At 39.0% G+C, this 23,013-nt stretch overlaps 1 protein-coding gene across 3 annotated transcripts in view; it reads left to right on the top strand.

Moving 5' to 3' along the window:
- The window catches only part of CA10 (carbonic anhydrase 10), a 167,113-nt gene extending 154,944 nt beyond the window's left edge, over window positions 1–12,169 (top strand). For all 3 annotated transcript variants that reach the window (XM_039716468.1, XM_039716467.1, XM_039716469.1), the window contains 5 exons: window positions 2,706–2,801; window positions 4,396–4,468; window positions 8,490–8,644; window positions 10,884–11,058; window positions 11,937–12,169. In XM_039716468.1, the coding sequence (XP_039572402.1) occupies window positions 2,706–2,801; window positions 4,396–4,468; window positions 8,490–8,644; window positions 10,884–11,058; window positions 11,937–11,959 (522 nt within the window). In that variant the 3' untranslated portion in view covers window positions 11,960–12,169. The remainder of the gene's footprint in view (window positions 1–2,705; window positions 2,802–4,395; window positions 4,469–8,489; window positions 8,645–10,883; window positions 11,059–11,936) is intronic.
- The last annotated feature ends 10,844 nt before the right edge of the window (window positions 12,170–23,013 follow it).

Genomic DNA, 23,013 nt, shown 5'->3' with positions numbered 1-23,013 from the left:
TTTAATACAGTGTCATCTTTTGAAAAGTGAGATTTTCATATATAAGCAATTTTACTTTTGTGGCTTCACCTTCACAGAAGACTCCAGTAATATTTTATAAAGACCAAATGCTACAGGTATTTCAGGCAACTTAAAGAAATTATTCTCAGAGGAAATTTAATAGGGAATTATGGTTTTCTATCCTGTTGTATTCTGTGTTTAAGACACTTTTTCATTTGAATCTTTCTAAATTAGCCTGTTCCATGTGAGAAACTTTGAACATTATGCCTCCTTAGATGGTCAACCTTTTTCTAAAAAAAGATAAACCTAATGAATTTAACCATGATACCATGGAAACAGCTTTAAAATTAATTTGGGTGCAGGGAGGAATGATACAACAGGATACAACTCCAGCACAGAGAAAGTGACAGGTTTGAGAAGAAAAAAAAAGAGTATCTGTTCATTAGGCACTGCGACCTTTGTTTGGGACAAATATCCTGCATGTGGTTGTATCTGCTTGAGGGGTTTTATTTCTGTAAGTGCCATCAAAAACAAGAAACAAGAGTTTGATGTTGACTCAGGGTTCCCATGGGTGGAAGGAGAATTTGTCCCTTGCTTTTAGCCATTCCTGCACCCAGCATTTTGGTTTGTTATATAAAATGAGTTTATCTAATTAATTGTTATTCTGGGACTTTGTACAGAAGGAGGTCTAGTCTAAAGCAGATTTCATCACTTATTTCCTTGATAATTCACAAGTTGTTTGGCTGCCAGGATAAAGAGTTGTACATAAAAAGACAAATATGTGACTAAGCCTAAAAATGTCAGTGAGTGTACAGTCCCCAGAACAGGGATGTTACCAAAGTTCAGTAGTACCACAAAGTGATGATGAATGAGCATTATAATTATGTGCTGGATGAGACCTTCACTGCTTTCTGGCTGTCAGGATTTGGTGGAGGACTCCATTGACTCCTTTGGCGTGTTTTAGATAGCTCCCAACTGAGACAGGACAAAAGTAATTGAAATTAACACATCATAGCAGTACTTTTGACCGTCACCTTATTTTTTTGGTCTCTGAACTGCTGGCTGTAAATAGCAAAGTTACACACCAAAAATTTTCTGATCTTACAATGCAAATTTTCTCTTTCAGAGTTTTCACTGCCCTTTTTATATCTATGTCCAAGCACTAAAACAGCATCACAAAGGGATTTGGGGGGTGGTGAGAGGACAATACTTGAGGGCCTTTTCTATAAAGCTGATAAGATTTACTTAACAGAATAATACATTTTGCAGTCAGGGCAGAATGTGGGAAATAGAACTGTTTGAATGCATAATTTATTTCTTACCCTATCTTGGACAGAGATAATAATGGTGTAGGTTACACATAACTTGGGATACTGCTATAATCAGATCAGCACATGCATTGCTGGGCTTACGCCTTTGGGTAAAGTGAGGTTTAGTCTGTGTAACTTGATTGTGCACTGCAGATCCTGTAGGGACATCATTCCTGCAGAAAAATCCTCACAATTACATTTCAGTACTGAGTAACCAGACCTCACATTCATCCAAAAGACAAGTTCACCAATACAGGCATTAAACCCTGTTTCAGTGATGTTTAGGGGCTGTTTTTTCCCCTCATTATAAACCTGGACAGCACATTATAATGGAATTTCTTTACTGGCTTAGTCTTGGACCATTTGAACTGTTACAAAGATTATCAGATATAAACCAAGTTAATACTGATCTTGTTCACAGAATGTAAGTCCAGAAATTTCTCTGAACAGCCTTTAGAAGTATCAGCAAATGAAAGACAGACCTGATTTTTAAATGTGAACATCAGGCTGCTGCAATTCTGACAGTGCCAGAACAAGAACCTTCCTTTTCTAATTGACATCTGAAAACTAAGAAAGATCTTTAGGCTAAATAAAGCTGACCAGCTTTCATCTGTTCAGAAGTACTTAACTGCCACAAGAGTTCATTAAATTTGTTCATCTTCAAAAAAAAAAAAAAATAAAATAAAGTTTGCAATGTAAATTGTAACAGTGTCTGGTGATCCCAGACAAATCAAATATCAAGGTTCCGGGTAAGACTTTTAAATAGATAGTGAGAGAAGGGAACTGTACCTTTGTAATTTAAAAGTTTTAGCCAATCATAAAACTAAAAGCAGAAGGAAAGCTGCAGGTGCTAAGGAGAACTTGGTAAACAATAATACAGTAAGTGCTTAACTGTAGGAGCCTCTGTAACCAAGTTTGCAGAATCTGGGGCAAATGAATATCAGTATTTTGAATTCAGCGAGTGGTGGTTTTCACAGTTCCAAACGCATATCCCATATGTTTCCTCAGTTATTTCAGCCCCTGATTCCTCTGTGTTTTGCTTGGGGCTGCAGAGTACAGATTACTTGGTGCCCGTGGCAAGTGCTGCTGGAAGAGGGAAATGATGTCAATGATGTCAGCCCCTGCCGTGCAATCTGTAACTGGATATGGGTGAATTCAGTGGCTGGCAGTTCAGAGGAAAACATGCTGATGCTGCACCAGTTGGAGCCAGATGGTGACTGAAATTGTTAAAATTATATGTGCTGCAAATGCCTGAAAATTTCCCCTGCTACAAAGTACCCAAAGCAGAGATGGGATCCCGATACAAACCAAGCAGTGTGTGGGTAGTATTTGCAAACACTGTATGGGATTATTTGCCACTGGTTAATTGTAATCCTTTCCTTCACTCTTTTTTAGGTTCAGCTGATCCACTATAACCATGAGCTGTACACAAATGTCACAGAAGCTGCAAAGAGTCCTAATGGGTTGGTGGTAGTTTCCATATTTATGAAAGTAAGTATTCCATACTACAGATTCCTAATATACAGACAGTAAATTTTACCTGAAATGTATTAAGACTCCTAATTATGGTACAGCAATGCCCAGAAGCTCTGATCTGGAATCCAGAGACAGTTTCTTCCTAACTGAGCACAACATCTCTGCTCCAAAGGTTTTACAATATAAAGAAAATTTAAAGGGGTAAGGGAGGTGGGGAAAAAAAAACCTTACATCATAAACATCACTCATAACACTTTAATGGCAATAGCAGAAGTCACTAGCTTCGCAGATTTAGTGTTTCTTTATGAAATGTTGTTTATTCAAATCACTTCTAGTAGGTTGAGGTCCTGGGAAAGAGGGTATGTCATGCTGATGTGTCCAAGCCAGCAAAATCAGTTTTTCTCTGTGTTATTTAAAACATCTTAAAACTATGAAAACTGCAAGAATGCTAAAAGTAGAACTTCTAATATCTTGCATTTCACAGAGCCACAAAGACATGAATATTTTGTCTCCATCCTGTTGCATTCAAGGTACATAGTTAAGTCTATAATTTATGCTGATCTAACGCTGAACTCAAGACTTCATGGTTTTCCTAAAGGTCTTTAATTACATTGGAGAAACCTTTTCTCTCATTTTATAGAAAAAAAATTACTTCTCCCCTCCAAATATTGTTTATATTCTGTCATTATGTATCTCTGTTTCATCAGTCTAAAAAAAGTGTGTATTTCTGAGTAATGCTGAAGTTCACCTCATCACACCTTAGGTATGGGGTATCTGTTAGTTCCCCTCAGTACTGTAATCCCATTTCATAAAGGTCCTAACAAAGCATTAACCTCAGATATAAAGTATGCATTTCACAGAGTATACGGAATAATTAGATATAAAAGGCAATATTCACACAGGTCTAATATTTAAGAGAGATATTTATGCTACCTTTTTTTTGTTTGTTTGTCTTTTTTTTTAAATCCAAAATGTATTGTATTATGACCCAACAATCTGACCTGCACTCATGAAAATGGGAAAATTAAAGAGGAGACAGAGGGAATCTTGTCAATATTTAGAAGTACCTGCAGGGAGGGTCAGAGGATGGACCAGACTCTGCTCAGGGCTGCTGAGCAACAGGGGGCCAGAATCTGACACATGGAAAGCTCCACCTGATCATGAGGTGTTACCTCATATATTACCCAGACATAAACCAGAGGAAGAGAGCTTTAATTTGCAATTAAAATATCCTGCTGCAAGGAAATTATATTTATCAATAAATAAAGTAATAGAATACTAATGAAAGTCCTGCCTAATTTATCAACCAAATTTCATCAACAAATTTCATCAATACTGTTGGAGAAGAAACTGTGCTCATGCTTTTATTCAGACATTCATTTCTGTTCACCCTGTTCCTTGTGTTTTATTTTATTTTACCAACTTTCTATGAAGCTTCATTAGAAAAACAAGTAATTATTTCCTTCTCCCACAACAATGAAAAAAAGGCAGAACCCAACTGGAAGAGTATCAAAGAGTAAGTGTCTGTGTGCACACATGGAAGAGCTGCAGTTCTGGCAAGGAAATGTCTGTGAGAAGATTTTGACATTGTGCATTTTTTCTTCTGTAGGTATCTGAATCATCAAATCCATTTCTAAATCGTATGCTTAACAGAGACACCATAACAAGAATAACATATAAGAGTAAGTTTCCTTTCATTTCCTCTGGTAACAGCTGTGTTCTCTCAGTATCAAATACACATTTAGTGATCCTGAAACAACAGACACGTTGATATGGGCAGAAATTTCAGGTTTGCATTGCCAGGAACTTTCCTTACAAGGGAAACAAGATTCCAATCTCACCTAATTTGGGTATACTAAATGAAATTCCTCATGAAGATGAACACCTAAAACACAGGCTGGAAAAGCAGTGATTAACAGAATTGTTTTAATTTTTACCACAGTTTTCGCTAAGTTTATCTGTTAAAATTAAACCACTGGCAGGCACAATGCACACAATATTCCTCAGGGCATTGGGTTACTTACTGTAGTAACAAGTATTGACTGTGAATTTTTAGTATAAATTGGGAACATGAATGTGTTATTGAAAGTAATTTTGCAGTTGTCTTGCATGATGGATTGTAGCATCATTGCTGAAAGCTAATTTTACCTCTTACACTGCAAGGATTTCTAGTGTGCCTTTAGTAGCTGGAGTTTTGCAGCTTCTGCTTTAGGGCTCCACTCCTGAAGTCAGCACTCAGCATGGTGCTGACAAAATGCCCAGGCCCCATGTGCTCCAGAGGAGTGTGGAGGGAATGATAAAAGGAATGCTGGTTCAGAGTCAGGACAGTTCAACCATAAATAAAACGTTTTGTTTGTGTTTTTTAAAGAACAGCAACAAAATTAAGTGCTGTCTCTCCTGCTCATGAAATTTCCATGTGCCAAGAGCATTAAAAGGGAAATTCCTGCTCTTAGATATTAATGGCTAAAGTGAAGTGGACCCCAAGGAATTTTTAAGGAGATTTTAAATGTTTTTTTGTTCTGTTATCACAGCCCAAAGACTCTACTGTGAGCAAGCTGAAACAAGGGTTTTTTCAGGCAGGCTTCAGTCAAAAGCTGTGTGGATATCTCAAAAGAAAACTACTTTATTATTCCTCATTAAGTGTGCCATTTGAGGGGATAAGTTAGTTTTCTTTCAAAACAGTTATGCTACATGAGTTTTCATCCAGTATTTGCTTAACACCAGGGAAAAAATTAACTTTTTAGATTCCCAAAATTCCACATGAAAATTTGGTCTTGTCATTGGTAAGCAGAGAAACTGAGGATCTCTACATTCCTTACCCTGTAAATCTAACCTAGATCTTCTTCTGGATTATCATTATATGAACTTTTAAAATCAAATGTATCTTCCTCCACTCAATAAATACTCTATCCCCTATAAAAAGCATTATTATAAACAGAACATACACAGATTTTGCTGTGAAAGTCAATCCCACACATCTAATACAAGCCTAGGGATAAAAGGATTTACATAATTTCCTAGGTAAATTGTCAGAGTCAAGGCCTTTATATAAATGAATGTGAAATCTAATGAAATCTAATTTGTAGAGAGGAAAATTCCTGGTTTGGAAATCACCATAAGGCACCAGCAGATCAAGAGAAACACATTGTGGGCTGCAGATAGGAATGATGCAGAGCATCCAGGAAAGGCTGGATGGGTTTATGAAAGGAAGCTTGTCACTGGCAAGAGATCATACAGGGTGATTTTGAGCATTTTGAATGTATTTGCAGTAAATGTAAGCAAGACTTGGAAGTGCTGCAGTCTGGTATTAATACCAACCCACCAGGTCTGCTTCAACTCCAGAACAAGAAACACTTACCAAGATGTGGGGAAAGGACAGACCTGTTCATGGGGAAAGTGTTGGTAACCAAATTCTTACTGTGTAGTCTTCTCCCATGCAATCATTTGACTTCCCATGGGAATATAACTCATATGCAGGCATTAATAAGTACTGTGTTTTCTTGGACAAACCCTTATTTCATTCACCCCTATCTTTGACTTTTCCTGAAGTGATATTTTCCTCCAGTTTCTCATATCAATATCACTCATCTGTATTAATCTTCAGTTAGTTTTCCATCTCCTAGTAAACATTTCAGGGCAAATTCTACGTGGTTGAAATAATTTTAGCCCAGCTGAAGCCAATATGGCTGTGAGAAAACAGATTTGGTCCTTAGGGATCTCTTCTGCCTGACTCTGTGCCGCTTGGTGTTAAAACATGCCACTTTCCATGGCTCATAAATAATGAACAGGATGTTCATGTGGGAAAGGGAAAGTGTGTGACGACTCATTGAAAACAGGCATTGGCAAGAAAAAAGTCCATCAGTTCTCTTCTGATGCAATTCTAGCAAAATTACCAGTGCGCTGTAAATAACATTTTTAATGACCAGGACACAGGTGTATTCAGTCATCTCTACTTGTTCAAATATGAATGCATTTTGACTGTGTTTGCATGCTTGTGTCTGGAAGATTTGGGTTTAGAAAGAAGCTGTCACGGGCCATGGGCCAGTGAAGTATATTAAAACAGGGGACAGTGTTGCCCCCTCCCAGGCACTAATGGCACTTCCCCTCTGAGGATGCAGCCAGCCATGCAGCACTGCCATCACCCAGCTCAAGCTGCAGGGGCAGGGCAGAGGGCTCTTTCTCTAGCAAACATGAGAGGACCAGCAAAGATTTTGTTTTGTAAAACAGCAAACACATTTAAAATATTAAATAACAGTAAGGCCCTGATCAATGAGGCAGAAATATTACACTCTCACCTTGGCACTTTAACTGTAGCTGCCAATATTGTTGCCCCAAAACACTGTACCACGTTGACTCTGCTGTGTTAAAATAAAAAACAAGGTCACATTTTCTCTGCCTGTGTTCTTTGATTTTCTGTTGCTCAAGACAATAGTCTGCAGCTCTTCTTATTTTTCCATTAGGTTGTACAAGACAAGTCTTTTACTCATCTAAGTTATGTCCTTCAGCTACAATATGTTAAATTCAAATTAAATTGCACCTTTCTTTTTTAGCTCCTATACACTTCCTTGATCATTTGGATTTCTCTACAACTCAAGGTCAGCTTATGCTGAGCATTGAAAGAGGGAGCACACCTCAGTGTGCACTTTTCCTTGCCTGTATTTTAATGTTCCCTCTGCAAATGAACCAAATTGGAGACACCACACACAAGTGAAAGGGTTCAAAGAGATCTCACAATGTTACAAATCATAACCACCCCAGCTTTCTCTTAGATACACACAAGTAGTGTATCAGTAATAAAATATGTTTATCCCTGAGTGGATAAACTCCTACAGCCTAAGATTTGGCAGGAAAATCTGAGTTTTAGCTTCGACAGCACTGCCAAAAGTACTGTAGGGCCAGCATTACCCAAGAGAAATAGTGCAGATAGTACAGAAAACACTGAGGAACTCTGATGAATTTTGAAAGATATATCTCATTATATTTACGTACATATCCACAGAATAAATTCTGTTGCAGAGGAATACACTTCGTTAATTCCCAGGGGGGCTTACAATAAAGGCAGGAATCCTGGTACTGCTTCCCAGCAAGCCTTCCACCTAGAGTTTAGCTTTCTGAGGGAGCTGGCTCTGCACCCAGGCCACTGTGCACATGAAAGGCCAGGAGGCTTCATGGAGCAGCTTTATTATCATGCATTAACTGCAACTTTATTGTCATGCATTAACTGCAAATTCCTCTGTGGCAGAAGGGCAATTAGGTTTTAACTGTCTTGGTCTTCCTGAGGCTTTGTCAAGAAAAAATTGTTAATGACCCTAAAAGATGGAAAGTCAACACTCTCCAAAGGCTTCTGCCTCTCAATCAATAACTGCAACTTCAAGAAGCTTTTGACTCCAGTCCCTAAATGTGATTCAGAGTTGTCCTGTGAGTGCCTGTGCTCAGTTCCCAGCGGGTGTGAATGGGAATCTCAGTGCAGATCCACCCAGCAGGGTGAGGGGTATTACTTGTGCTACTTGTTCTTGTCTAAACTGCTGGAGCATCCAGAAATGTGCATCATTCTTTGGTAGAACTGAACATCATGTCATCACGTTTTGGAATTAGGAGACATGAAAAGGGTGGTGGTGTTTGTTTGTTTTGTTTGGGGTTTTTTGTTGTTTGTTTTGGGATGCTGCTGTTTTACCTGAGTTGTTTTCCTCTTTTGTTCTCCAGATGATGCATACTTACTACAGGGGCTTAATATTGAGGAACTTTATCCAGAGACATCTAGTTTCATTACGTATGATGGGTCAATGACAATTCCACCCTGCTATGAAACAGCAAGCTGGATTATAATGAACAAACCTGTCTACATAACAAGGATGCAGGTAAAGCAATTTACAAATCACTCAATCTAGGATAGGTACAAAATATTATTTTAAACATCATATTTATAGCTTTACATTAGATTCAGCTCTTGTGCTATAGGGATCTCTGCATGCTATTTATACAGTCTGCAAAAGCATTGAAGAGGGTTTTTTTGTCAAAATAAAAATATTAACTGTTAAGAACTCCATCAGTATCTACACACACAAATTTTAAGGGGGGTTTCCAGTGAAGGTTTGATCAAATGGTTTTCAACAGTCTTTCCACAACTGCATCATTCTATGAAGCTGTGAACAGTTACTTGGAGGCTCTAAAGCAAGTACATCAGTGTTGTACAAACATAACTGAGGCTATCAAGGATAACAGAGGCCATTCCTAGTTCTGAATAAACACATGTCAATAGCACATTAATGTGACAGAGATACAGTATCTGAGGCCTTCTGGAAATAAAATCAGCGAATATTTTCTGGTATAGAATAAAATTACAGGATACACACCCCAAATACCTTTGGAAAAATCAGATTGATGTATTGAAGCCCCTATTAGAGAGAAGCAAGAGAAATTATGCAAGAAAAACCACAACTTCACATCCAAAAGGAAGCTACTGAGGAAACACACCAGTGGAAAAATCTCAAAAACTAAATTTCTGTACAACTTGCTTACAATCCAAAGCCTGGCATCAGAAGACAGCAAATTTAAAACCAATTGGCCTCTTCCCCAGAGTTTCCATCAGTGAGTTGCCTACAGAGCTGTGAGCTGAGCTAAAACCTCCCCTCTTGTATACTGGAACACCAAGGAATACTTGAACCACCATCTGCCTGCCCCAAGCAGACAGCAGAAGAAATATGGCCTGAAAAATGAAATTAAGAACAAGAAAATAACCCTAAATATCACTCTGGGATTTAAAATCATAATAACATTGTAAATAACATTACTTTAAAAAGCCTGAGATGTTTTATTTTTGTGATATTCCTTCTGTCCAGTTTAATCTGGAGGTAGTGAAAGCACTTTGTTTCCTTTCTAAATGGGTGATTTGGGAGAATGACACAGCTGAGCAGAGGCAAAAATGCTCACTATTGTGAACTTTTCAAACACAGGACCTGAATGTTTTCCTACAAGCAACATTTTTAGGTCCAACATTAATGTGCAAAATAAGGATTCGAAAATTTCTATTCTGTCCTTCTATCTATGGTTTATAACCTCATGATACTTGCTCCTTGTCATGCTTTAATGGTTAATCACATCATTAATACTTAGTTATATCCTCCATTATTAATGTTGAAAGTGGATTTTGTGGAATACTTACTGATTATGTTGTGTACTCATACTGAAAAAGCAACTCCCAGCTCAAGTTTTCCCTAGAAGCTGTTAAAGACTTCCAGTACATAAACCCCAGCTACTGGATTTCCCCATTAAATGCCATAAACAAACCTCTTAAATTGTACACTGACATGGAATATATTTTGTTTTCATATCTTTAAACCAAAATATTGAAGATTTCTGGTTTGTAACTTGAAACTTTTTTTTTCCCTCTCTGATTTTGGTTGACTTGAATTGATTAAGAGTTGCATAGTCACCATAACAGCCATTTCTGCCAACCAGTCCTGGATGCACAGGATGATTCAGTATTTCCCCCTGTGCTGTGAAACCAGCTCAGAAGAAGGCTGGGCTCTGCTGTAGGAACACTCACAGTCACAGCACAGACAGAATCATGACAGACCTGTCAGCAAAAAGAAGCTCTCACTTTTTAACATCATTAATTTCACGACTTCAGCAGCATCACTGTCAGTCTGTCAGTCTTCCTGCCCATCCAGCCTGTCCCTACCTAGTTCTTGAATAAAACCAACCAAAACTGTGGCATCTCAACTGAAAGCTACACTGTTCAGGAAATTAGCTCTTGTCATTCATCAAGTCCATTTGCTCTGTACCAGCTGCTGTCATCCAGCACTGTGGACTCCATTACTTTCTGGTTCACCCAAGGACACCTCAATATTTTCATTCACTCTCCTCAAAACTGGTTAGTCTCATTTAAAATGGGTTCAGAAACAGAAGAACACACAAGGAATGGTTTTAAGTTAACTCTGACTACAAACTGTCAGAGTTAAATTCTGTTTTACTGAAATTCTGTTTCACTGAAATTCTGTTTTATTTCCATTTACTAACTAATCTATTTAAAAGTCTTGTATGTTGTTTACTTACAGCAAAGACCAGAACTAAAACCCCCTTGTTTTGTCTTTATAGATGCATTCTTTGCGACTGCTAAGCCAGAATCAGCCATCACAGATATTTCTGAGCATGAGTGACAATTTCAGACCAGTCCAGCCTCTCAACAATCGATGTATCCGAACCAATATCAACTTTAGTTTACAGGGAAAAGATTGTCCAAACAATAGAGCACAGAAACTACAGTATAGAGGTACGTTCCACCTCCAGAAAAACCCTTTCTATGCTTTCACTGAGCTCCATTCTTTGAGAAATCCAAGGGCATACAAAATGCCAAAAAATAACAAGGCATACAAATAAAAACACTTAAAACTCCAAATCTGAGGGAATAATTATGTCAGTCAAATGCCACACATTTGAAATAGATGAGTAAATGTGCAGGAAAAGCATGACAAAAAAAAAACCAGCCTGGGACATTGACTATGTTTTTTAGAAGTAAATAGGAGAGGCCTTGGTTTTCTGGCCTCATTTTAAAGTCTTCTCCCCTTACAAAGTGCATTTTGCTCTGGTTTACTCACCCACAAAGGGGGATGAGCTAGTCTTGATGACAACTGATCTCAAACCAAATTAATAGTTGATAAGACTTAATTTCACTTTCAAGGTGCACCACCATAACAAACACCTAAACTGCTCAGTGTTGTGTCAGGCTGTGGATATAAACCATGAAGCAGCTCAGTCACCTGCAGCTAGAGTCCTGCACTGCCACAGCTATGGCTCACAACTGAGCTTTGATGTGTCTCATGCATCTTTGAGCCCAGGCACACAACAGTGTTGCCTGAAATAATGGTGTTAAAGTGCCCTCACAGCAGTAATATCATCATTATGAAGGAGTAGCACTACAGGAAAGGAAAGGACATTTTCAGCAGCAAGGCAGATGACTGTGTTGCAATACTTAAAGAAACAGTCATTCAGACTTAATTCTTTTCTAGAAAAAGGAGGAAACTGAACCTCCTGGCTTTTTAAAGACTAATTGCCTAATGCAATATTAAATCAATTTGATTCACAGTGTTAAACCAGTTTCATATTTGGAGTTTATTGAAACATAATTGTTTTTGTTTGTTTCTCTTCCAGTAAATGAATGGCTCCTCAAATGAGACAGAGCAGGCAGAACCCAAATCCTCAGTGGAATGCTCCTTCTGGGAATTGACATCATCTACAATGCACCCAACCTCCCTCTCTGGGCTCACATGCACCATGTGCTGTGGGAAAAGAGCTGCCATGTTGGAAAACTCCTCAAAATTTATTCATGTGATTGGTGGCCATCTAAAAACAAAACAAAACAAAACAAACAAAACAAAAGAAAACAAAAGTATTACAGTAAACGTGATTACAATTTTCCTGAACTAATTTGGAGTCACAAAGAAAGACTTTTCAGACTTTGTACATATGAAATTCTTTCTCTTCCCCTCTCTCCCTCAATTGAAAAAAAAAAAAAAAAGAAAAAAGGTGGCTCAGTACAGCATCAAAGTGGAGTTGTGTTCTGTGTGCCAAGTAATCCTTGGAAAGCTGTCATTATTTCACTATCATTAATGGACACTGACAAGACAGAACAAGACTACTGTAAAGGAAACATTTGTAGGTATGATCTTTCTGTTAATTTAATTTAAAAAGGGACAGACTTGAGAGATAAGTATTGTAAATATATCACTGCAGAATATAAAGGAAATTGAAATATTTCCCTCTGTCACATAACTGTAGTAGGATTTGGCAAAATCAGAATATATCCATTTTCTGTTTCTTGTTTTACAACATCATAAGTTGTGTTGGTTACTATTAACAACTCAATAAATGTGTTTAACAAATTAATTTAGTTAAGTTGCTTTGATTTCTTTTTTTCCTTTCTTAAATAACTAGCCTCTACTATTTGTGGATGTATTATTTGTAGTTTTCTTTTTTTTGTTTCTTTTTTTTTTGTTCTTTCTTGTTTTACTTAATTTCTTTGTTTGCAGCCCATTCAATTGAGTTAAGGACAATTGGGAATGCACTTAAAGGTGGTATAATTTTAACTCCACTTTATGGTCCATTATTAACAGGGACTGGGCTCAGAAGCAGAAAGCAGATGAAACATAGTTCAAAATTGTCATTTTCCTTGCTGAAGCAATTATTGGGACAAACATTCAATCCTGTAAATGGGTGGTGAAAGGGATATTTTTTCTTTACAGATAAAGCAGGAGCTGGCCAAGTAAATGCAAATGCCTTTTTTCTTATTTATAATGGTCATTCACTGTGTTTGGTTACTGTCAAGAACTCAATAAATGTGTTTAACAAGTTCACACAGCACATGTTTGACCTTCTTGAATACTAAGGGATTTTTCAGGTTGGTATTTTTTTTCAGTCTGGAGAGGGGTCAGGCCCAAAAATCTCCCATCCCTAATGCTCACATTGTACCACATTTAAGTTCACAGAAAGCAAGATGAAGCAAAAAAAATGCTCTGGCACCAAGGAATTGTTTACATCAAATGGAAGAACAGGCACTACAAGAAGTGTGAGGGAGCAGCCAGGGAGCTTTAATGTGACAAAAATGTTATTTTATCTGTGCCTGAAGAGAACAGTGCAAGGAGTACCTGACAGGAAAGTCAAGAGTCTGTGGTTTGGAAAGATTGCAGCTTGTGAAGTGAGAAGAGGTCTCAGGGGACCCTCAGCATGGAGATGGAAAATGGTGAGGAACCCAGAACTGTCAAGAGTTCAACTGCTCAGTGCAAGGTGCAGGGAAGGCTCGGATCAGAGGGGCTGACACAAGGGTGCCCTGTCTGCACTGGTGACCCTGGTTTAGGATTCTCTCAGCACGTGGGTAAATTACTTGATCATCAAAGTGTTCAATTTCCAGGATCCTCTTTCCATATCTGTAAAATACGTGATTTTCAAGTTACTTCATTTGAAGCATTTCAAACTGCTTCCAACCCCATACAGTGACAGAAAAATCCACAACACAACCACAGAAATGTCACACAGCAAATATTACATTGTAGATTAATACTGTCAAATCCTGTAATTGAAAAAAGCAAAATTTCCACCTCAAGGTTTACCTAGCTAATAAAAACTGAAAACCAATGGAAGTCACATGCCTCCAATATTTTTGAGTGAACTTATAAACTTGTTTCTCCTACTTGTTTGGTGCCTTTTAAGCTTCACTTAGGGTGCAGAATACAGTTACTGAGAACATAAAATCCACAATGCATCAATCTACATTTTTGGACAAATATCCAGCAGTTGTTGGTCCAAGTTTTTCCGTAACAGAAGGAAGATAAGCCAAGCCTCCATAATAAAGCTTGCAATAAGCAATAAACCCTATTTTCTCTTTTAATGGAAGCTGATAGAAGGGGTTTAAGGGGAGAGAGATCTGTGATAGAAGGGACTGTTCCTAGGAAGGAATCATGCGGTGCTTTGGAGTAACCCTGCAAATTGAGAAAAGGAGCAGTTATACTGGGACACCACAAATGTATTTGTCAACATTTCCAAATTCACTTTGTGAGTTAGGATTTCATATCTTGCCATGAATTGCTTAGGTTTTGTTTTAATCACAGTTTGCAGCAGAAAGAAACCCAAACACAGCATTCTAAGTGTTTTGCCTGTTTCAGTAGTGCTCACATTTAGACATCCAGCACCACTTGTTCAGATCAGGCGTGGAGCTCTGTCAGGACACTGAGCAGCCAGAGAAAGCCACACCCTATCTCAAAGCCTTCAAGCACAAAGATAAAGTTCCAGGATCAAGCAGCTGGCACAAGCTGCTTGTTTTTAGAGCCCACACAACACCTGCCCAGAGTAATCCACCAACCTGAGCACTTTGTCCAGAGCACTCAGCAGAGTCTGGCTGCACATAGAGCCCAATATTCTTAGAGAGGGCTGAATGTGGCCTCCTTGCCATCCCTGCCTGTACCATTCAGATCAGGAATAGGATTTGTTGCTGGTGATAGGGCTCAGCACAGAGGGGAGGTACCTGGCAGGTAATGCACACCTGGCAGCCTGTAGAGTTGACTTTGATGACCAGTCAACACCACAGGCAGGACCAGGTTGTCATGCCATGATGATAACAGATATTAAGAACCTAATAATGGCAGAAAATGCTCAGATTTGTTCACTCACACTGGAGAACATGATATCAAAACAATTTAGGTACCAAACTATCAAGCTCGTCTGATGATAAAAAACATGAGAAAATGCAAATTTACAATACTCAAAACCCCTGTGTTTCAAGTAGTAGTCAAAAAAATGTAATAGCTGAGTTCTATAAGCTCAGGTTTATAAGCTCCCTTGATTTAACCAAAAAGAAAAAATATTCCTATGCAGAAAATCAGAACTAAAGGAGATCTGGGGAATGAAAGCAGAAAGCACAGACCTTCAGCATAACTGTACCTATAGATATCATACATCTGTCTGTCCACCTTCCTGTTCCAGCCTTCAAAGCTGAACCAGCAAACACCTCACAGATACGCCTGGAAGCTTGGATATTTTATTATAAAACAAACTCCTATAAAACAAAAAACATCCTTTCTCACCATTCAAAACCTCTCATCTATCAAGTACATACTCTGAAAGAAGAGGGGCAATGGAAATTGTGCTGAAAAGTTGAGACTTGAGGTAACAACACCAGGAACAAAGATACTTGAGGATGTGCAAGGTTGTACTTCCTGTACTGATCCAAACACTCAAAAACAGACAAGGAACTCAATCAAAATAAGTTGCTCTGCAAAGATCAGAACAACTTCAAAATCTGTGAATTCTTGTTTTTATGAATAGCTCTGCTTGCTCTGTGTGTTCCACATCATGGCCTTAAGAAATGTCAGCACTAATTACTGCTCACATGATATTAGTTTGTCAGGCACCAGAGACATTGTGGACCTGGTGGAAATAATTTTTATATACTTTGTATGTCAAACAGTAGGATCTTTCAACACATTTCTTATAAAACAAAGAAAAAAGCCAGCATAAAACTTCAGAATCCTTCCTGCTTCTGACAGGACCTGCCTTTGCTCTCCCTATTTTTCATTTTTCTGGGGATTTCATTCCTCATTACTTCCACCAGTACCCTCCTCTTACAACAGCAGCTCTAAGGAATGCAGTAAATTAAATTCATCCCACAGAATCAGAATGCTGCCATGAACATATGAGAATTAGCCAGTTTCTTGATACCCAGGAACTAAAAGGAAAACTGCAAATGGCCAATGCATTTAATTGCAGATACCAGATTTGCAGCAAAAAGCAGATGTTTTGCACATTTTACTTTACATCTCAAAGCTTTACAACAACTGCACCCCAAAAAACCCCAGATATTTGGTTCCTAAACAAAAACACTGTAAGTTTTTCAAGGTGATAAGCTCTAACTGCTCCATGTTTGGATTTTTTTATTAGATTTTGTTCCCCAGATGTAGTGGCTGACAAAGCCTGGAGAGTTTACTGTACGAGATGCTGATTTACTGGCAAATGGCTCAGCACAGTTCTCAACAACACACTAAAATTATTGAAGGAGCCTGTTTGTATGGCAAAGAACAAGCACCATTCATAATATGAAATGTAATGTAGGCAAGTGTTTTCTATTTCCTACACTGTCAGGTTTTATTCTAATAACTAAAGATGTGTCAAATACATACCCAGAACAGAAAATGAAAAACAGGATAATAAATATTCTAAGGACAGGAAAATAACACTTAGGTTTTGAATAGGGGGGAAAAATCCTCAGAAGTATTAGAAAAACAGAAAAAATATTGACAGTTTATGATTTTAGGCAGATGTTCCCACCCCATTAGGGTAGAAAGAGCTGGAGCCAAAAGTAAACCCAAGGGGAGCAAAGTTACAGTGGAAAATAGTGTAGTTGCTCCAGAAGGAAGGTCAAGGCTATGAAATTCACCCTTGAGTGGCTATTCCCAGCATAAGGAGAGAGCCAGCACCTCACATCCCACTTTCTGAAGCATTCAGGTATTTGCACATGTCCAAATGCACCAGGACCATGTTTGGACTGGGTCAAGGGAAGGTGATGCTGAGTCAGGGTCAGAATGTCCTTCCCTACTGCTCAAGGGCCATTTTGGATCTGCCTCCTCAAGGATTTTGTGAACCCATCTCAAGGATTTTGTGAACCTTCTTCAAGGATTCTGCAAAGAAATCACCAGAAATGCCTCATGCTTGCTTCACTTGCTGTCCTGCTGTGCCACCTAAGCTTTAGTGAGACTCCCTGGAAGTTTATCCCTGCAAAGCTGCCCTGAAGGACTCCTGGATAAGTGCAAGATTTAATGTGCTGGATGAGAAAACAATTGCAAACCCCACATGGTAAAGAGATGGGAATACGTCAACGTGATGAGGAAATATCATATTAATATTCAAATATGCTACTAACATCTTATGAAGGAATGCTAAGACAACACAGAAAGTCATAAGCACAATGGAAGAAAACAGAATTTGGGAGAATCACAAGGGGAAAAGATCGATCTTTTCCCTCTGCTCTGAATTTCCTCCTTAATGATGTAGCAATATAGCAGCAAGCTGATTTCAGCTTGCTGCTTCCTTTCAGACATGATTTAAAATTGACAGCACTAGGAGTAACAATGGCATTTTCAGACATTCATGCCAAAGTTTCACAATACCAGAAGCCTCTATCATTAAACATTCATTTATTTATATCTGTGTTCCTTGAGCTGCAGAAAAGATACGAAAATTGAACTCCATTGATGAACACTTCACCCAACTGCTCCCTGTGTTTCTCCCATACAGATGGTCAGCTGAGACACTTAAACTAAATCACTGAGACTCTGCCCTCCAGCAAGCAGTGGCCTCTCCTGGAAGTATGTGAACTATCAAAGGCAAGCATCACCTCTCCAGATGTTAAATCATGCAGCCCAAGCTGCAGAACAACAGGACTTGGGCTTTTAAAATTTTATGAATCCCTTTTTAATTCCAAATACAAAGGATGAAGAATTGTGAACAATTCCAGGTTTCAGCTTTCAGTATTTGACTCTTTCCACTCTTTATATGTTGCTTGTCTTACAGAGAGAACTCTTTGTAGGGGACTGTCCTGGTTTAGGGTAATTTTGGGGAGAAAAGCCTCTAAACAGGTTTCTTTAGAAAAAAAATTTAAGTGGCTCCTCTCCTAAGTGGTTGGGGAAAAAGATCTCCTTGGAGAAAAAGTGTTGAAGAATTGTGAACAATTCCAGGTTTCAGCTTTCAGTATTTGACTCCTTCCACTCCTTATATGTCCTTGTCTTGCAGACAGAACTCTTTGTTGGAGACTGTCCTGGCTTAGGGTAATTTTGGGAGAAAAACCTCTAAAGAGGTTTCTTTAGAAAAAAAATGTAAGTGGCCCACCTCCTAAGTGGTTGGGGGAAAAGATCACCTTGGAGAAAAGTGTAAAAAACATTTATTTAACAGGAAAAGCATTTACCAGCACAAAAAAATGAACAATATTATATAATAAAATCTCTTGGTTTTCTAAAAGAGATGACAAACTCAGAAAAGTTCTCTTTGTGGGCTGTAGCTCGGCTCACTCAGTCTTTTATCAGCTCCTTTGGTGCTGGAAATGTCACAGCCCAGGCCCAGCCCAGTGGGCCACAGGTGTGAGCTGACAGTGCTCTTCTGGGTGTTTAGTTCAGAGCAGATTTAAACAGCTCCAAAGAAAAAGAAAACCTGCAGTCCAGGGAACTTCTCTACCTCAGCTAGCTAAGAAGTAACTAAAAGCAAAGGAGAGCTTTGTTCTGTTGCCTCTCTGTCCACAGACAGCACAGTCTAGGAGTAGGACGTGGGGGAGTTAGTGTAGTTTCTGATAACAAATTCCATGCTTCTTTTCTCCCCACTTTGCTCTTGGAACAAGTCTTAAAGGTGTAAAAGTTATCATCTAGTGTAAACAGAACAGACTATTGGGGATACAAGCATTTTATAGCCAATTCCAGACAGGGTCAAACTTTCCTGTCAGCATGGAAAATGTCAGAGGACATAGTTGTTATCCTAGGTAAAGTTTCTGTAGGGAGTCTAAATGATCTCAACTGAAATATCAAAGCTCTGCCTTTTGGAAGGCTGATACAACAAATGAAATAAAACAAAACAAAAGCCAGACAAACAAAAATACTTAAGCAGGTGGAATTCACCAAGTATTCTAATAAACAGCTTATTTCTACTAAAGACCTATCATTCAATGCTGTCTTTTTTCACCACAATGCACAAGATGTCATGAGGGGCTTCACTGGGGATGCACGGCCCTGGTGCTGGATTTCAGCTCAGAATGCACCCACCCTCTTCCTCCCCGTGTCATTCTGCCAGGTCAGAGGGATCTTTAGTTTAACTATTCGTGTGTCTTTCAGATTCTCCTATTCACAGATGGTTCCCATGCACAGCAAAAGAATTCCCAGCAGGGCAGAGGAGTATTTTGCCACCAGACATTTAGACCACCATTCTCTCTGTAAGCAGAAATTAGTCCTATTTAAAAAAAAAAAAATTAAAATTCCAAACTGCACCATTCTCTCTGTAAGCAGAAATTAGTCCTATTTAAAAAAAAATTTAAAAATTCTAAACTAGACAGATTAGGTTTGCTCATAAAACAGTTACAGCATTGTCTGGGTTCCTATGCACATGCAAACAGCAAAAGGGAACACTGCCAGCTCAGTTGTCAAAGCAGAGATTGATAACATTTTATGGGAAGCCACTGACCCCCTGTGCCAGTGTCAGTCAGGGTGGCTGTGCCCCTGTGTGAGTGACACCTCACTGGAGGCTCATCTGCACAGCCCAGAGCCGGGGCTGCCAGCCTGGAGAGAGTGCCCAGCAGGCTGAGTGCCAGCCCCAGACACACATCCAGGGACCTGCTGCTGGGATTCATCACCACCAAGGGAAGCAGCAGTGACCGCCGCTGTCAGGGCAAGGTGCCAGAGCACATGGACAGCCTTGTGCTGCCCTGCCTGTGAGCTTGTTTTCATCACAGGGATTTCAGCAGCAGCCAGACTAGAGAGTAAAAATGCAGAAGATTACTCTGCCTGGTGTGTCCTGCTGCCCCAGTCAAACAAAGCAACCAGCCTGGCCCTCCCTGCCATTGTCACGGTGTCACACACGGAACAATTGTGGTTCCCATCTACACAAGTGTTTCTACAGACTCCAACATTCCGTTTTCACGGATCATTGTCATTCCCAGCCAGTGTAAGCAACCATGGAAACAGAAGAAACCTGGGGCCAGGTTCAAGTTTAGAGAAACTGCCACCTGCAATAACTGAATTGTGCCTGCTTTATTTTCAACACCTTGATGCTGCACTGTGATTTGGAAAGGACTGTGATCTTAATATCCACATGAAATGGATGAAAAAGTAAACATCTCAAAGCAGGAATGAGGTTGGATGGTTTGACTGTAACAGCTTGCTTCTTTATGATGTTTGTATGGTTACTCTGAATTTTTTTGTGGTTTTTTATGTCTTTGATACCTGAGAATAATAGTATCAAATTATTTTTCCTTTATTTGTTCTTTATTTGCAGTTTTATGATAAATTTTCACAAATTAATGAGAAATTTGCTTGTTTGGGACACTTAGAAGAATAACAGGTCCTACTTAAATGATATTAAGGTCCCTTACATAAAGGATTGTTCAAAGTTACACTGACGAGCAAGAAGGGAACAATTTTGAGATAACCATGATTCTCAGACAAAAACACTGAAGAGACAAACATAAAAAAAGGAACTTCTCCAAACTTCACTGCCTTAAAAATATTTTTTTCTTTTAACAGATTTTACCTGTAGTAGATTTACAAAACTGAGCACAAGAATAACATTCTGTACGAGCAACACCATAAATACAGTGAAATTACTAAAAAGAGACACACAGCAATGCAATCTGGTTGTTTTTATAGTGTAAGATTTGTCACTGTGAATCAGGAGGTGTTGTGAAAGGGCAATAAAGTCTAGTGAGTGATTGTGACAGGCTGGATCCTGGCAAGGTAAGCAAAGCCCTTTGTGTCTCAGGGATGGCCATTTTATCATGATGGGTGGAAGAGAGAAAGAAAAAGAAAAATCAGATGACACTGACTTCAAGATGTTTCCCTTAATGAAAGTTTTCATATCAACAGTCATTACAATGCTAATGTCAACACTTTTTTGGAAGTAGTACCCTTATAAGATTCATTAGGGATGTCATAAGCATCCCACAACATATGGTGTCTCAAATCCAATTACTTTTCTATTCAAACCATGACCTTGAATAGGTTTTAAAACAAGAAAGAACACCAGGAAAAAGCTCCCATTGCTTATTTGATGGCTCAGTGGCATAGTACTGAAATTCAGAATTATGTCAAGTTGTTTTTCTGTTTGTTCTGCTTTCCAGTTTTGTATCCAATCTAAAAAAAGGGATGGAAATTTATTTTAGAAAAACAAGTATTGGCAACATCTACTTCCTGAGACTGTGCACATGGAAAGCACTGTGTACACAGAAAAGGACATTTTAAAATACTTTAAGGAACCTTTGGCGGGGTTTCAAGTATCTCTAATTCTGAGGGCTAACATTGCAGTTCTCTGTATCCTGCATGGCCTGGAGCTGAAATCCCTTCTCTGCTGTGATAACCTCCCAACCCAGATGTACAAGAGCCTCTCACCAACCAGCATTTCCTCAGTGCAGCTGCTGCCTTGGGTTGTTGCACCCCGGGTCAGTAAGGGAGATGCAGAAACTGGGATACCTTGGGGGGACACTCACTTTTGAGACAGGGCAACACAGTGGGACACTCTCCCACACTTCCTTGCTTCTTTATGTTAATGGTCCCACTTATATCACACCTATTCTCATCCCCAGTTCTAGAATGTTCCCTGTTTCTGCTTTCCCTGTTGGTTCTCATTGCCTGCAACTCCTCCTCTGTATCCCTGTTGGTTGTTTCCCTCTGACACCACCCCTAATCCCTCTACCCATTGGCCCTCATACCTGATGCTCCGCCTCCCTCATCCCGTATAAAAGCCCTGGACCCTCCTTTGTTCTTGGTTCTTCTGCCCCCTTTGATGTGGCAGGTAATAAACTGCCACTGGACCCTCACACAAAGATCCCCTCCTGCCTCTTCACTACATCAAGCTGCACCTTGCACCCAGCGGCACGAGCTGGTGCTCGTCCTGAGCTGTCTGCCTTTGCCTAAGGGAGATGCTCTTGGCAAGGGAGTGACCTCGGCAGCTTCTGCCATGGTCCTTCACTGGGTCATGTCTGGACATCAGTCTTTCCAGATCAGTCCATGGGAAAAAAAACTCCACAGAAATCTTAGAAGTGTTCCAAAGACAATCATTTAGGCCCTTGACCTGGGTAATTGAAGACATAAAAAGAAACTTTTTAATCTAAATTTTACATTTTGAAAGTACCAGTTTTACACAAAGATTATTTGGCAACTTTTGTCAGATATAGTTTTTCTTCTGCGACCATCTTCCTCTATGTGATTTTGAGAAAAACCCCAAGGATATTTTGTGTATATGAAGATCTAAAAATCAAGCCATTCTATTCAAGCATGTTATGCCTCCAGAAAAGAAGTTCTTTATATTTATAAATGATATCTTACTGGAACTTCTCCTCTTGCTACAATAATAGGGCTAGCACTGTGCTGCTACACAAAAAATAGAAAATATTTGTATATCCATCTAAGTGGTTATAGAAAACTTACAATTACTTGCCATGTTTTTGCAAGCTCTTCCTAAATCAGATTATATTGTTACAATATAAACACTCATGCTTTTAATGGTACAATTAAATCTAGAGCAATTACTGCATGTAGTTTCCATACTTCTTCACTGAGCTTTGCTGAACTATTCCAAATTATTCTTGCAGTTTAATGCATTTAAATATGTAATTATGTTTAGCACATTTATTACACACAGTCACTAGATATCAAGTTCACTTTGAATATATTTTCTAATTGCTACTTAGAAACACTGGCAGACAAAATAAATGCTGAGGCTACATTAATGCACAGATAAGTTGTCTTGGTTTGAAAAGACAGGTGTCTGCCAAGGAAGGCAGGAGCCTCCACTGAAGGAAAACATAAACTCCCTCCCTCTGAATTGTTATAGTTTTGAAATAAAGGGGGCTCTCAGGCAAAGGTATGGGAACAGGAATAACAGTTCTTCACTAGGCAAGAGAATAAAAATAAAATAAACAATGCAGTGATACAAAGCAATGCTGACATAGTCAGAATACAACCCGACCTGACACCCTGTGGGTCAGGGT

The sequence above is a fragment of the Passer montanus genome, unplaced genomic scaffold (assembly GCF_014805655.1).
Source record: "Passer montanus isolate IOZ18808 unplaced genomic scaffold, ASM1480565v1 scaffold35, whole genome shotgun sequence".
Taxonomy (NCBI): Eukaryota; Metazoa; Chordata; class Aves; order Passeriformes; family Passeridae; genus Passer; species Passer montanus.
Note: the sequence above shows the minus strand (reverse complement) of the source record. Positions and strands in the feature narration are given on the sequence as shown.